At 46.2% G+C, this 16,871-nt stretch overlaps 1 protein-coding gene across 6 annotated transcripts in view; it reads left to right on the top strand.

Annotated features, from left to right (window-relative positions):
* Positions 1-16,871, top strand: part of UBAC2 (UBA domain containing 2) — a 1,796,755-nt gene that overhangs the window by 1,627,955 nt on the left and 151,929 nt on the right. For all 6 annotated transcript variants that reach the window (XM_069637022.1, XM_069637017.1, XM_069637016.1 and 3 more), the window contains one exon: positions 14,303-14,419. In XM_069637022.1, coding sequence (XP_069493123.1) covers positions 14,303-14,419 — 117 coding nt within the window. The remainder of the gene's footprint in view (positions 1-14,302; positions 14,420-16,871) is intronic.

Raw genomic sequence — 16,871 nt, 5'->3', positions numbered from 1 at the left:
TGCTGCCGTCTGAGAACTTAATGTGGCTCTTACAAAGCTTCTGATTCCTCCCTTTGAGCCCTTATGCAAAGCTGATTTCAAATTCCTTTCTTGAAAAACTGCATACCAAGTTGTTACCTCTGCCAGGAGAGTGGGGGACATCCAAGCTCTGTCCTGTACACAGACATACTCTGTATTCCACAAATCCAAGTTGCAGCTAGGGTTCAATCCTATCTTCGTGCCAAAAGGTCTGTCACCATTTCATCTCAATAAAACATTGATCCTACCCATTTTCATCGACTCGCCTCTACCCTGGTGGAACGTTCATTACATTGTTTGGACATTATAAGGGCCTTGAAATATTATGTAGCCCGTACCATACAATTTTGCACAACTTCTCAGCTGTTCGTGGCATTTGGTCCCACAGCGGTGGGCAATGACTATCTCAGCCCTCCATTTTCAGATGGTTATGTGCCTGTATTTCATACTGCCATTGCATCACCAACTGGCCTCTCCCAGGTAGGCCTTGTGTGCATCCACTAGGGCTGTTAATGCCACCACAGCTTTCCTTTCCAAAGCTCTGATGTCGGAGATCTGCAGAGCAGCAACATGGAGATCAGTTCACACCTTCACAAGGTACTACTGCATCGACAGAGAATTCATGAAGGAGACCAGGGTCGGCCAGGCCCTCTGCTCGCTTAAGAGGTGAGCTTTCCTCTAGGTGAGACTTCTGCTCTTCCTATTTGTGTTGGAATGTGTATATAGATACTGCTTTTTAATCTATGTGTATAGCATGGGAATCCAAAATGACTCTAAGAGAACACTAAAGTTATTGTAGTTTTAGAATTGAAATAAAAACTTCTCTCTGTTACCAAAGATTCCCAGCCTGATCAGAGGGACTATCATACAGCATGTGAATCTATGAAAAATACTAATGCTAGAGAATAGGAGTTACAAGCAGTAACTTATTACATAGGTTTAATTTGCGGAATCAAATAGACATAAGAGATGGTGAAATCCTTGTGACCTTTGACGTTGAATCCATGCATACAAACATTCCACAAAGCAAGCAATTATGTCTTCTATAGTGCCCACTAAGTGTATTTTGGAATGCACTTGTATAGCCATGACTGTGATTTTTTTCATATTCAAAGATCAATTGTTTAAACAAATAAAAAACTAGTATGGGAGCGACATTTGCACCAGTAATAGCTGAATTATATGTGGATATTTATGAAATCAAATATATCTTTGGTTCGGGAAATACATTTCAAGACCACACCAGGCTGTGGCAGAGGTTTATTGATGATGTCTTTATTCTATGGAATGGAGGCCTCAATCAATTTATGGAATTTAATGATAGGTTAAATCTATAATTTACAATGACTCAAGACTTCAATAATTTTCCTTTCTTAGACATTGAAAGAAGAAGAATAAAGTGTTCATACATCTTTATACCGTAACACCTTATTAGATTACCAGAGTTTCCATCCTCGAGCACTGAGAGAGATGCTCCCCTATGGGCAATTCTTAACAACATGCATCAGATCGACAAAATAGACTAAGAACAAGGTGTTATGCCCACAGCACAATTAGACAGACAAAAAAGCTTGCCCAGAACACAAGCCATAGGATCTGCCTTACCAAACATGAAAAAGACAAGGGTGATCGGCTAGCCTGTGTTACAACATATAGCCCCAGTAATTGTCTGAGAAAGGCCACTAACAAGTACTGCCATATTCAGGAACCAGGGTTTTGCATCAAAACCACAGTTTGATTTTAAATGGACAAGAACTTTAAGAGAATGACTGGTACACACATAGCGCACAATAAAGAAAAAGGATGCTGCAGTTCGTGAATTATTGGCTGGATTGCCACTCCTGGGCAATTTTAAATGGATAACTGTTCAGTATGTTCATTAGCAATGTGAGAAACCTGAAGGTTTCTCACTTACTAGTTCCCAGGCATCTGTCATCCAGGTGGCCAGGACACGGCCATCACTATTGGGTTCAGTTTTTGGGGATGGACCAGTGCGGGAGGATCACCTGGATGGGGGGTGCTCGGGGAGTGGAAGTGTGAGACCGACGGGTGAGACAGGGTACCCCCTTCCCTATAACACCTTTTCCCCATCCTACCCCATAGGATATTCAAAAGTTCTACCCCCCTCCTTTTCCGAAACAAACACTTTGTTCCACCGCAAAAGACAACGGACTAACACCAGAGACGTTGGTTCTATGTTCTTAGATCGGCAGGCTTTTTTTCGCTGAGTTATTTTGCCGAATATTTTTTTATATATTTGGGGGGGTCCCCCCGCAAGCCACCTTTCCCTTATTTGTAGTCCCTATTCCCCACACCCTCTACCCCTTACATGCCGTTACCCACCCACCCGCTATATTTTTTGTTTCGTTTTTTGGGTGAAAGATGTCGGCAAAAAAACAGCAAAAAAAAGCCTGGCGATGTAATAACGTCTTACCGAGCCGTTTACCTAACATGTCCCAACACAAGGGTCAGGCAGAGTCAGGCAATTGACAATAACTACGCACACCTGACGGCCCTTTCCTTTCCCCACAGGGATAAAAGACGCAGCACAAGAGCACACTTTGATCAAGGACGAATGCACGAGGAAACAGCCATACCCGACCGGCAGTTCAAACAGAGGAGAAAGGCAGCGAGACCTGGTGGGACGACGAGGAGGGAATTGCCCTTACCCTTTTCAACTCAGACCCGCAAAGCCTCAGAAAGGGAAATCATAAGACCAGGAAGTCCAGCTGGCGTGTGGTGTGACATGTGTCAACGGCACACAGGGCCCTCCTGCACTGAAAGCTAAAGTGGGGAGAAGCGCTTGCCGCTGTGGTGCCGTTCTTGACTCCTTAGACAAGTAGCTCGAACAGTTCAGCACAGCCGGTGAGTCGGAGCAGACTGATAGTAAACCGAACTGTGCTGGGCCCAAGGTTGCAGGCGGCAACATTGTTAGAACTTGTGTAAATTGAACTTTAAAGAAACCGTAGTAAAAGGTCCAGAAGCAGAATGGTCCGGTGCCCCGGGGGCACTCATTCAAAGGACTCTGACTGGAGCCTTTTTGGTTTGTGTTTTGTTGAAACTACAAGAACCAAGAGGCCTTAAGTGAAGTATCAAAGTGGTCCTACGTGGGTGGAGCAAAACCCCTCGTACACTCGAACGTCTTTGACACATTGAGGAAAACTGAGTGAACTGTGAAATTGGCAAATGTGAACCCCACTGAGGGATGCCTGCGAATCAGGGTAACCAGTGACACACCTAAGAACTTTGTATTAATAGAACTGTGTGAAGCCTGGCTGGGGGCTTTTAAGGAAATCCTAACTGGGGACTGAGACCCAAACTTAGGTAAAGGGAAGAACCTAAGGAGTCTTGTGAACTGTGACAAGTGTGAACCCGACTGATGGATGCCAGGAGAAAGATAGGGGAAGGGAACCCCCACTTTCTGATGAGATTGTGATCTTTGATATTGGCAAATGTGAACCCGACTGAGGGATGCCTGCAAAGACATTGAGACTTTTTGAATGTTACGTTTTGAGTGAAAGGCCGTAGTGAACCCGACTGAGGGAGGCTAACATTGCAAGAAGGATCAGAGCCCGGCTGAGGGGGATCCAAGGGGCAAAGAGCAATCGCCCGACGTGAAAGATTACCAAAGGAACTTTTGTTTGTTTGTTTATGGTCCAGTAGGCCTTCTAAGGCAAGAGACTTTGCAGAAAAGAGACTTGCCCCAGAAGGTCCTGGCATCGTTGAAAGGAACTGTAACCTTGTGCTGGTGAGTCCCACCGTGTTCCGTGCTACAAATGTGGGGAAGGAAGACCCCAGCCATACCATCCTGACTTATTGTTTGGTGAACACTTCTTTCTTTTCTTGGGAACATTATCCCACACTATTTTGTAACTTAGTTGTAAGGATTGGCAATAGTTTTGTTTTTAGTATAGGCCCTTTTTTTTTGACAAGACGCCACTAGGACTGCCTTATTTTTATTTGATGGTCGTAGCTAGCTCACATCTTAGATTTAGGTTTACATTAGGTGTTTTTCTCACCCAGATTTATTCTAAACCTTCCAGCCATCAACTCTTTTGTTTTGCTATTGTCACCCCGAGTGGGAAGGGTATGCCCAGACGTGGGTCCCTTGCCTGCTGGGCCTAGAGACCCAAGCTACTCCTCACTGATGACGCCCAACAAGGCTGAAACATGTCTGGGAATGCTTGTGGTCTTGTGCAAAAGGGATGTGACCTAGCAGTTTGGGCTGTAGTACCCCTTTGAGGGTGGGACCAAGCCTGATTTGCATATGGTTTTTCCCCTTTTGTAATGGCTTGGCAGGCGAAGAACGATGGTCTGGAGGGTTGCCCAGAGCAATGCCAGAGGTCAAGATTTATTCTAAACCTTCCAGCCATCAACTCCTTTGTTTTGCTATTGTCACCCCGAGTGGGAAGGGTATGCCCAGACGTGGGTCCCTTGCCTGCTGCGCCTAGAGACCCAAGCTACTCCTCACTGATGACGCCCAACAAGGCTGAAACATGTCTGGGGATGCTTGTGGTCTCGTGCAAAAGGGATGTGACCTAGCAGTTCGGGCTGGACTACCCCTTTGGGGGTGGGACCAAGCCTGATTTGCATATGGTTTTTCCCCTTTTGTAATGGCTTGGCAGGCGAAGAACGATGGTCTGGAGGGTTGCCCAGAGCAATGCCAGAGGTCAAGATTTATTCTAAACCTTCCAGCCATCAACTCTTTTGTTTTGCTATTGTGATCCAGAATGACATCTAGAAGTCTGGCTAATACAATTGAGAAGTCTTTGATTGCTTCTTTGTCAGCAATCAACTTCTTTGCTTATTAGAGGCACTGCAAAAGTTAGCTTTGTCTGAAGTTTCTTCGCTTGTGCTCAACCATCCTGAATAATCCACTATCTATAAAAGCTGTCTGTGTCCATGTCATTCGTCCTTGGTGTCTTGTCAGCTGCTGGAATCCCAGTGAAAGCCGTCTTCCACTTTTGTTAGTCTGCGTTACCCGTCTCTACTGACATTTATGCCAAGCCTGCACGTTGTTCGTCAAGTCTGCCTGCTCCTACCTGAGTTCCCCTGTCAGTGTTGGTGCCACCAGACCATTCACCTGGGTGAGTTCGAGGGGCCTATGGTAGAGCCAGAAAACCAGAATGGTAGGTAGTGCGCTGGGCAAGCCTGGGGTCTGTTCACTGCACAGCTATCTCTGCCAGCTCTTTCTGCTTCCAAGTTACATGATTGAGGGAAGGCTCCTATTCCTGTCCTGTCAGTCCTGGCCCCTAACCATACCCGTACCCCTACGTATCTCCTCGCAGTGAGTTTGGGAGGTGAGTGGGTCAGTGCCAGCTGACATCAGTTCCTTTGCAATATCAGAACATCCAACCCCTTTCATCAAGTGACTTGATGGTCTGCTGTATTTCTCTTAGGATTATCTTCATCTCTTCTTGGAGTACCACCATGTCTTGCATGGTATTCTATCATAGTTGTCCTAAGCATGCAACTTTGTTTTCCTTGGTAAACACCACCAGCATAACCCATGGCCCCACGAGCAGAGGTGTCTGAACAGACGTCTCAGAGATCGCTGTGGTCTGTTTTGCATGGGGTCTACTTTTCTTTTTTGTGTTGATAGTTCCCTTGGGTTTCGCAGAGTTATCTTGCCATTTTTCATTGTAAGTGAAGTCGGTGGCGCAGGTTATTCAGAAACTCCCCCCGCCCTCTACAGAGCTAACTGTTGAAGCTGTAGATTCTTGTGGGCGTGTCTCTTTGCTAACATGACCCTAGAGTCTTCCATTCTAATCCCTCCAGACTTAACGAACACTGCTCTAGACAGTCTGTTAGAGCCATGCAATGTTATTTGTGGGAGCCTGTGCTGCATGGTAGTACCAGTTTAGCTTCCTTTGGCCCTAGCTGACCATATTCCAGTAGTCCCTTCCAGTCAGTGCTGGTCTGTGTTTAGGCTCTCTCACCCCAGCTCTGCATTTTCTCAGCCATATAGCAAAATTCCTAATTTGGCACAGCAGAATCAACAAATTCTGTCATGTCTACTGTTTCTGCACATGTCTTAAAGCAGGCTCACAAAGTTCTCTCCTGTGCGTGTTGCACATAATAGACTCCAAATTGGTACAGTTGCTCCGACTCTTCACCCTCCCAACACAGATTCAGCAGGATAACCTCTCAAATTACCCCTGTGACAAGGTGAGAGACCTGACTCTGTCAAGTGGGGATGGAGCCCCATCTCAACCTGGGGCATGAGGCCTACCAGGGTGTTTGCCTGAGCCAGTCATGCCCTTGTGGTGGGGTGAGAGAGTTGGCAAGGCCCCTTCTACCCATGCCTGGCTGCAACTGTCAAGTACCACTTATTATCATCCAATAACTGCTGTACACTGTTTTGGTCAATGTTTTTTCCTTTCAGGATTCCAGGACCCAAATGTCCTTGCAGCGGAAGAGGGAATGAGCAACCCAACCTGGGATAAGCCGGTTGGAGATAGCAGGGCAGCCAAGCAGTATGTGCTGCAGACCGGCAACCAGAGAGGTCCAAAACTTGCTCAAAAGGACTTTGGGAGCCATTTTATGTCTTGCGGTCCACCATTGCACACTTTCTTCTGACCTGCATTTGTAAATCATGTGCACAAGAACTTTGTAAAAGGCTCTGCCTGTCACAGACCGCTATTGTAGAACTTCAGTAGACCTGCGTTTCAGTAGAGGGTGGGCCATCAGAGGCATTTTAAACGCTTGTACTTGTATGTCATGACCATGGAGAAAGAGCAAGCTCGTAGTTTTCCTAGGGAACCAGGGGTGCACCACAACCAATGGGAGGGGGGAGAGGAGCATAAAAGTGAAAAACTGAAATTGGACAGTATGGATTGTTCAGTTGAGGCCAAAGGAGGAGGTGGACAAAGAGGAAGAAGGGCAGTGCAGTAGAGTTTGAATGAGGTTTGCAAAGCGTGTGTGCAATCTGAGGTAATGGTAAGACAAAGTGGTACTTCAGTGTGAGTGTGTGTTAATGGTGAGTCAAGAGATTGACTGAGATTAAGTGCAGGTGAATCAGAGCGTGAAAGAAGGGGGACTGCAAGAAGCAGGAGTGTAGTGTAGAGGAAATTGAAGAGTAGTAGAGGGGAGAGGAGGGTGGAAAGTAGTAGAGTGCAAGGGAGAGTAGCAGTAGATATAGGAACATGTAGGGACAGAGAGAGGTAGAGGGATATAAGGAGAAGAATGGGAGAAAGAGAAGGGAGGAGAATGAAAGGAAAATGAAGGAGAGCACATCACAGTGAGGAGTTCAAGGATGTGAAAGGAAAATACTAAATGAGTGGAAAGCACCACTACTTTAGATCTTTAGGGTTTTGATGAGATTCTGTTATGATCCACCTAAAAATTCCCTGAGCGAGCCAGATCGATAAGGTGCCTGCCATTTGGCCCTCGCAAGTAGTCAGCCAGATCATAGACAATAGGGCTTGCCAATCTCTAGCAACCGCCTTGGGATTTAGGGATGCCTGGTCTAGGGAGGGAAAAGCCCACGGGAGATGAGAGAGTGAGTTATGGCACTTAGTGAGACCTGATTCATACATTCTAATAAAAGCCGTCTAAAAGTGTTCGAGAGTTGGTATGTTCTTGAGGTCATCTGTGGCTTGTGGTGTCCTCATGGGAATCAAGCCCCGATACAGAAGCTGCCCATGAGAGAGAAAAATTAAAGAAATGTAAGGAAATTCAGAGGCAGGAGACTCCTGGGTGACTGCAAACACCAAACCCCTCAACCGAGAGATCTGGTAGATTGGGCTAGAACTGGAATTCCTTAATCTGTACGCCCAACTGAACAATCAAAGGTCTTCTGGGAATCAGCTTGGTCTGGCAGTACGCCGACCAGAGATGACTTGCCGATACAACTGTATTAGAACAGATACAAGAGGTCCCTGAGAGAACAAGTAGATTGGAAACATTGGAAGTGGTCTAGATCCAGCAGTGGAAAACCCCCACGGATTGAGACAGGGAAGAGGACTAGGCAAATCCATGGAAGTGAACAAAGAAGATCCCAGTTCCAAGGGTGTGGATCTGCACCAATACCCATGGAATACCTATTAAGGGCCATGGTAATTCCAAATGGCTGTTAGTCATGAATAGGGGGGTGATTAATGAGAGACGAGAATAATTGGCTGTTCTACCTGCAGTCTTTCAAAAATTGAGTATTGGAGAAAAACGAGCCGCATTCTTCATGAATCTTGAGAGAGTGTTTGAGACCGCAGACTGGCGCAGACACCGCTGGGCCCGGTACAACGCCCCTCTTCTAAGAGGAGAAGCACAGCAGGCATTTCAAGTCGTGAACCCTGACGGTAGAACCCTGCGCGCAGAGCTAAAGCAGGATATTCTAGAGATGTTGGGGCAGTAATTCAAATGGCTAATGCACACCAGAGGGCTTTTTACTTGTGGGAAACAGTCCTGGGACCTAAGAAAGTCAGTGATATGACACCTGGAACTCTGGGAAGAGAAGATAGCCCAATCCTGAAGAGACCACGTCCCAGCCCACTAGTTGTCAAAACAAAGACTAGTCCTTCCTTACCGGCAGACTGGAGAAAGTTCTCGGCGAGTTCCCATCCTGAAGAAATACGTTGTTATGCCAGTGAGAAACCAGGATATAACACTAAGTTCTGCCCAGAAATACCCAAGGAAGAGCCTATGGAACTGGGGCTCATTAACCCAGGAATACAAACTACTGTCAGTGAAGTCATAACAGAAGGAAACAAACCGACCCATCTTGAATACCTCCCGAGACTATCCCTAGATATACTGGGATCACGTACTTTAACAATTTATACCACTCGTGAGGACGACCAGCCAATTCCATATCATAGTCAGAGTTCAGGAGATACCAGGCAGAGCCATACCGGATTTGGGGAGTTAAATAACCGCTATTAGGGTTTATATGGTAACATCGGACAAGCTTTACACGGGGTCCCTAGACCAAATATGTCTACACGGAGACGGCAACCCTTACCCTCAAGAAACTATCAAGATGGGCCTGGTCTCTGTTCCTTCTACCTGTGCTTGGCTGCAACTGTCAAGTACCACTTGTTATCACCCCACATCTGATGTGCCCTGTCTGGCCAGTGTTCTTTTTCTCTGTTTCAGTACTTCAGAGCACAGAATTCCTCTTAGTGGATGAGGGAACCGAACAGTGAGAGAGCAGCGTGGAATAGCAGGGCTGCTGAGCAGTACGTGCTGCAGACCAATGACCAGGCATCCCCAAAACATGCTCACAAGAACTTTGGGAGTGATTGCATTTCTACTTTGGCTGCCAATCCATACCTCCGGCAGACCCACGTTTGAAAACCATGGGCATAAGAACTTGGAAAAGACGCTGTCAATGGCCACTTTTGTGGAACTCTGTCAGACCTGTGTTTGAGGAGGACATGGGGCTTTGGAGGCATTTTAAAGCCTTGAACCTGTATGGTACGACCCCAGGGAAAGAATAAGCTACATTTGGCCTGGGGAACCCAATGGGAGGGGGAGGAGGAGGATAAAAGTGTACACAGCGTGAGTGATTCGGTTAAGGTTTGAGGAGGAGACGGACCATGAGACCAAAAAGGACGAAGGACAGTGCAGCAGAGCTTGGAGGAGGATTGTAAAGAGCGAGTGCAAGGTGAAGTATTGGTTGAGACGAGAAAGAGATACTTGGATGTGAGAGTGCTTGTATGGTGAGTGACAAGTGACTGAGAATAAGTTCAAGAGTAAGGGGTGTATGTGGGCGTGAGTGAACCATGTGAATGAGAGTGAAAGAAGAGTTACTATTAAAGAAGGAGGGGTAGAGTGTAGTGTTTTGGATGGGGGTGTGGTACAGTGGAAAGGGGGAAGTAGTAGAGAGGCAGGAGTAGTAGAATAGAGTGGACGGAAGAGAAGGAAGGTGGGGGGTAGTAGGAAAGTGGCGGGTGGAGAGTAGTAGAGAGAAGTGTGGAGAATGGGGAAGAGAGTGGCGAGTCTTAGTAGGGAGAGCAATGCAGAGTAGCAGTAGACTGAGGAGAGAAAGAGAGGTAGACAGAGGGATATAAAGAGGAGAGTGGGAGGAAGAGAAGGGGGGAGTGTAGAAGGAAGGGGGAAAGTAAGGCGAGAACTTCAGGGCTAGGAGTACAAGAGCTTGAAAGGAAACGGCCAAGTGATACCTGGGTGATTGAATGACGCATCTTAAGATCTTTTGGGCTTTTGTGTGACCCACCTAGAAATTCACAGTGGGAGCCAGATAGATACAGTGACTGCCTTTAAGCCCTCATGAGTAGCCAGCCAGATCATAGACCGCAGGATTTGCCGATTTCTAGTTCACGGCCTTGGAATTTAGGGATGCTGGCTTATGGAGTGAAAAGCCCATGGGAGATGAGAGAAAAGGTATCGAGTGATAGTGTCACCTGGGAAAAGGTCACCAGGGGGTGACATTTCCCCAAATGTGCACTCCCACGAAAATCAAGCACTTTCACCAATTATTCTAGGACTGGAGTTAGAGTAGAACTTTTTACCTATCCAAGAATATGTGGGGGGGGAGGCTTTTAGAGGTTCAGGGAAAAAACTCTCCTGCATGGCAACTTTTTCCCAGGGGACATTATCACATGGAACCAGAGAAAAGCATGGCCTTTTGTGAGACAGATTCAAATATTCTCATAAAAGCTCTTGAACAGTTCTCGAGAGTTGCTGTGTTCTTGAAGCCATCTGTGACACCTCTCAATGACTCTTTAAATATCTCTGGGAAGTCCCAACCTCTATATCCCTGATCAGGCATCTCTACTGAGATGCCTGTCTTATATGCACTGTGGGTCTGCTAAGGACATTGTTACCGCGTTCTGTCTTCTGTCTTGCTTGAGTGGCTCCACATTCACACTCTGAGAGCCACCAGTCTCTTTCACCACCCAAGGCTCCACGGTATCCGCAGAAAATGTCCCCCCAAAAGAACAAACAGACAAAAATGCCGAAATTGGTATTGGAAAAAAAACATATCATATTGTCGATCAAGGAGAGCTGTGGTTGTGGGGGTGTTCCCGCAGTCTCCTTGATCGACAATAGAGTACTTCAGGAGTTGCAGGGGTGTTCCCCTGCTTCCATAAAGGAAAGCGAAGGACAAATAAAGATTCGAAAAAAAATGGACCCTGCAGTGGAATTTCCGCCTCTCAATGGGGAGGCTGAACACGCGTCGCAGGGAAGGAGCCATGGCCGTTCAGAGGAAGCGCAGGTAAGTGAGACGCAGGAGTTATGTTTTAAGGGTGGGTGGTTCAGGATGGCGGATAGCTGGCCGGGGTCATGTACGTAATTATTTAGATACAGGGATTTTGAATATGTGATTTTCAAATTCGAAATTTTCGCTAACAAAATAATCACGTACATCCAGACTCCATAACACTTGGTCACAGTGCAGGCAGCTCACCTCCACTTAGGTCTTCAACAGACCCAGGCATGGTCCGCTTTGAGCCTTTGCAGATCGCAGTAGAAAGTTTCACCCTTTTGGTCCTGTTTGGACACCTCAAATGATGCAGACTGATCCCACAGAGCCCACTGTTTCTGGTGCTGCTATTTTAGAGTGTGACCTTGTGTGATGCTGGAAATGCATTGGAGGGACAGCGCTTCCATGTCCTTGTCCTGTACTCCCTTATGTGTGTTTTGTGTCGTTTCCTGCACAGGAGTCCAGTTGGGACTCCTGGCAGTGCAGCTCTTTCTCTTTTTGGTTGTGGTTAACAGCTACACTTGGGATACCCTTATGGCACACATGGGTGGGGTTACAACCCTGCACCCCTAGTGTGTGTTTTTGGGCACTTGTGTGTTGCCCACAGAGGAGGGTATGGACTGGTGGCAGCTCCATGCTGAATTTGACAGGTGCTCTGAGTATCCTCTATTTTGGGATACCCAGGCCCTGCCATAGGAATCAGTGGATTCCTGATAGATAGGCAAGTTGATAGAAGGCAAGTGGGCCCATGTGGCCTCTTTGTTTCTATTACCTGTTATCTTGTTTTCCCAAAGTCCTGGAAGCCCTGACTCTGTCCCTTCTCCTGACTTGCTTTTGGGTGGAAAAAACATGTATGGTATTGTGGGGAAGTCCAGGCCAGACTGGCCAGAGCCTTCCTAGTGACTGTATGTTGTAGGCACACCCTTGGGGTGGGACCTAGGTGAATAGAGTGTGTGACCAATATGCATTCTATGTTAAGGGTGTCTGCTTTCTGTGTGTGTGTGACACAATGAAGGAGACAGCCCTGCCTGGAACTGACATGAATGCAGTGTGGTGGGCTGAAAGGCTGAGTGCTTGCCCCAATCCACATTCCCTGAATGCCTGTGAGCCTGATTGCCTGCCTGCCTGCGAGCCTGATTGCCTGCCTGCCTGCCTGCATGAATACCCTTCTGTGTGATTGGCTTACATAGCCTGGCTCAGCCAGAGTGAATGAGGGACAGATGTGTATATCTGTAGACCTCTCACTTCCCAATTTGTTCAGAAGCTGAAGCTGCCTATCCTTGAAGCCCAGCTGGAAGAAGAAGAACTGCTGCTGTTTTCCTTTTGACGAAATCTAAAAGCTGTCGAGGACTGATCCGAGAGAGGACCTGGCTAGGAGACCTCTCCGTTAGCTATGAGGGAACATCATGCAAAAGCTGATCTTCATCAAGGTACCATGGAAGCCAGTACCGAAAGGCTGTCGACTGGGGAGTGGGTCCACCGAGAATCTGGGAGTGAAGCACCAAGACATCTAGGCCATCGAAGTGCATTGCCGTCGACCATGGTTCGGAGGATTTCCGTAACCGCTGGAAGCTAGTAGAGTCGTGTTGCCCAGAAGCGGGGACAGCGTGACGCTGTGCTGTTTGACGACCGTAGCCAAAATGCTTCACCTTTGCCTAAGAACATTTGAACAAAGGGCTCCCTTGCCATCACTGTCGACCGCTTTGTCCCACCGGAGAAAGTCGAGGTCTTCGGCTACCGAGGAAAATCCGCCAGTGGGTTTACCACCACTAGAAGTCGACAAAGACGTCCAGAGCACACTGACGAAGTGAAGATCCGAAGTCCAGCCCGTGGTTGAGTCCCGATTTGTCGAAGCTATCCCGATGTACGTGCTGTGGCTGCAGCACTGACAGACCAGAGGATCGCCAAAGCATCTCTTGACTCCCGCTGCTGGGACTACATCCACCACTGAGTCTTCTTTGCGGTACAGAACTCTTTGCATCGAGGTGGACCGCGCACCTCATTGTCACAGGACTTCCACGATCGATCGTCGAAGAGCACCGCAAAGGTCGAAGCTGTAGTCTGGACGCAAGTGTTCACTTTTCTTCGAGGAATCTTAACGCCCTGTGGCTCCTGCTTTAGCGGGTTGTCACTCTCGAGGGCACCGTCGACGAACCATTGAAGCAACTCAACTATCGCAGGTACATTATGATGGTTGAACCTTTTTACCACGAAACAAGACTAAACATTAATGGACTGGGCTTGTTAATACTTTGAGTACAGGTTGCCCAGGTGGGGGGAGGTCCTCACTCAGAATTGTGTCTTAGTAGCAAAAGAAGCATTCTGCCATTGTTTAACCGAACTTGCCTTCCTTCCTATGATCTATGCTGTTATACATTGCTGCATGATTTGTATGCCATTATAACTGTCAGCAATTGATGCATTTTTAAAGGAGTAAATAGCTAAGTGTGGTACCACATAGACATTGTATATAATTGCCATATTAGAATTGCCAGAGTACAAAGTGTGTTATTGATGTATATATCTTGAACCTTATTTTTATATAAAGAACTGTGTTAGCGCATAACATAGTGTGTGGACATTCCTTTGTGGCGGACTGGGGACTAAACTGTACTTAGAACCAGCCTGCATTACCTCCTGAGAGCTTAAGCCTTGGTTGCTTGTCCATAGCTACCATATAGAGAACCTTGGCTGGGGGCTCTGTGCTCTGCTCTGCCATTTAGAGGGCTGAAGTACAGATAACCCCCTCTAGTCTTTACACCTTGGTGTTTCATGGCAGGAAGGAATTGCACCAATCCCTTGGTGGCAAGATTGTATCCCAGACATCACTGGAGCTTTTTCAACAGTGTCTATATGAGGATGGGCATCTCATCATAGCAGTAGAAGTGTGACTCGATAAGCAGCTATCTTGACCATGCTCCTTCACTTCCCAAATTGGAAATACCACTTTTATAGGACTGATGCTGACAGGAATGTCAAGGGAAGGATTGACTTATTTGCTTAGGCTAATCATAGCAGCGCCGTAAGGAAACTGCTATTTTCATTTGATGTAAGGGGCAATGATAAGATAGGATAGTTTCACAAATATCCCTAATTAATGATGGTCTGGTTTGTTTCCAGGTTGGCATGCTTAATTGGAGTCGCCTATTTACACCTTTACGCCATGGACTCTTTCCAAATGTGGCAGCTAATCAACATCCTGCCCAAGAGGTTCGTCACCCAGCCACAGAGGAACAGGTAATTATGTCAGCACTTCACCAACTGTACTGTAAAATAAAAATAATAATGTGTTGCTTTTCTTCGTGAATCTGTATGCTACGTAATGCTCTTGTCAGTGATATTGTACATCAAAGACACCTTTCTTGCCCACCAGGCTTTAGAACACTATTTCCTATGTGGTGGGTTCTCTTGATGCCTTGACTTAATGCCACCTGGGATATCTTTGTCCATTATATATGTGTAATGTTTTGATCGAAATGCCTAATTTATCAAATAAATCCCATCGTCAAAAGAAATGACCATTTCCTTAGCAGCGACAACCTGATAATCAATGTTTTCTTAATGATACGACTGTTATTCCAGCAACATTATTTAATTCAAATCCAACGAACCGCATCATATACTGCAAAATACAGTACACAATGTTTGGAATCTTCAAAAGCAGCAACGTAGGCACCAGCGCAATCCTCCATCCTCGGTACTCTGACAATCAAGAATGAAATTATTTTGAAAGCAAAGGACATTACACTATGGTCCAAAGCAGAGACAAGCCCATACCAGGAAATCACTGCATTCTGCGGTGAAACAGAAGGAGGGCTTGGACTTTGTTGGGTCACGGTTAAAGGAGAGGTTTTCTCAAGAAGTGTATTGGGCCAAAGGATAGGGCATGTATTTTTGAACATATATATCGATCGATCTGACTTTTTTTGCCAGTTCAACTGACCTTTGATTTATATTTACACATGCAAAACTCACGGGTCTGAAACTGCAATCGTGATAATCTTATCTGTTGATCCATTGCCTTAAGTTCAAGGGCCCTCGCTGCAGTAAATCAGATCACCCACCCCGCAAGCTGACATCATTAGATGCTTCCGCCCCTTGTCAGAGCGCCACTGCACGTCTCATTTGAAAGTCCTCTGTGCGCAATCTATTAATGTGTCTCCTTGGAAATTTCAAGATATCACTTTCCTCAATAAGTATCAACAATCCCTTTCTGATCAGACAACATTGGAGTTTCTGCTGCCTTGGTGTTAGTCTATTTTATCACAAGTCTCAATTACTTCTTTCTGCTCTGTTCAGCTACCTAAAAACTATGGCGAATTAAACTGAAAAAGGTACTTCAACTAACTGAAATAATTTACTCTGTAAGCGCTTTCAATTTCAATAATTATAACATAATTGACAAATGTCTTTGCTAAACCATATTTAAATTGTATATTTACATCAGTTCTTTTTTCCATGTATCAATGAGAACTTTCCAACTTTGGGCCTAGTCCTGTTGTCTTTGGACGAGGGTTTTTTATAACATGTCTATTTCTTCTCCTCATTTTCTTTTACATGGCATTTTAAAATAAAACCTTAATTCATTACTCTTTCCAAATTGCACATTTTTGTATTTTTCTCCCACAGTTGATTTTTCTACTACTTCAATCCTCATTAATTATGGTATTCATTCAGCCATAACTTTAGAAGCCAGAGTATACCGAAGAGGAAATGCGTGTGAGAGAAAGTAGCCGAAAAGATGGTGAATCGAGGGAAAGTCGCGACTATTGCGGTCAAGGAGTTCCCCCCTTCTCACCTGGGTCCGTTCTTTGCTGGAGTCCTTGGTCGCTGCCTTCTTGCGGACGGACCTGGTTTTGAACAAGGCTGCACGAGTCTCTTCTGACTCCAGAGTGCGTTCAGTTTCCGGGACGCGGATCCAGGAATCTGGGGAGCTAGGAAAGGGTAGATAGACAGATACAAGGAAACAATACCGCGAGCTACGGGACACACGTCGGATCGCTACTTTGCAATAGCATTGAGACACGCAGAGCCGCGGAAGGCGTGGTCTATTAATAGAATATGTTACGTCCAGCGTGTGGAGCGAAAAAGGGGTTTCATGCTGGACGACCATGTTGGAAGTATTATGGAGTGCACTCCCCGTTGTGACAAGGACCAAGAAGTCTAAAAGGGACGTGTTCTGTAGTTCATGACAGCATGCCTCCTCTGAAGACCCTTTCCTCTGGGTTTGCCCGGGTGTATGAGGTGAAATCTTCTGAGCAACCGAGGGGCTTGATATTAGAAATAGGTTCCCAGGTTCTTTCACTAGGAGGGGTATCCTTTCCATTCAACCAGGTATTGAAGCTGGCCCCGTTTATACCTGGAATCGCAAATCCGGGATACCTCATATTCCAGTTGGTTGTCGACCAGCCGAGGAGGAGGTCTACAGGATTTCCGGGAGGATGGAATGTAGGGTTTCAATAAGGAGGTATGAAAAACTGGATGAATTTTCTTCCAGGAGTCTGTTAGTGTGATCCGGTATGCAACGGGGTTAATAATTTCCTTGATGGGAAATGGACCATAGTACCGGGGGGGCCAATTTGTTTGGTCGTAGATGTCGGGGTAGTAATTTTGATGACAAACATACTTGGTCACCAACTGCATAAGAGGGGCCTGGTCTTCTTTTGGAATCTGCATGGTCTGCGTTCTG

Source organism: Ambystoma mexicanum, chromosome 7p (assembly GCF_040938575.1).
Source record: "Ambystoma mexicanum isolate Mex_15411 chromosome 7p, UKY_AmexF1_1, whole genome shotgun sequence".
NCBI lineage: Eukaryota > Metazoa > Chordata > Amphibia > Caudata > Ambystomatidae > Ambystoma > Ambystoma mexicanum.
Note: the sequence above shows the minus strand (reverse complement) of the source record. Positions and strands in the feature narration are given on the sequence as shown.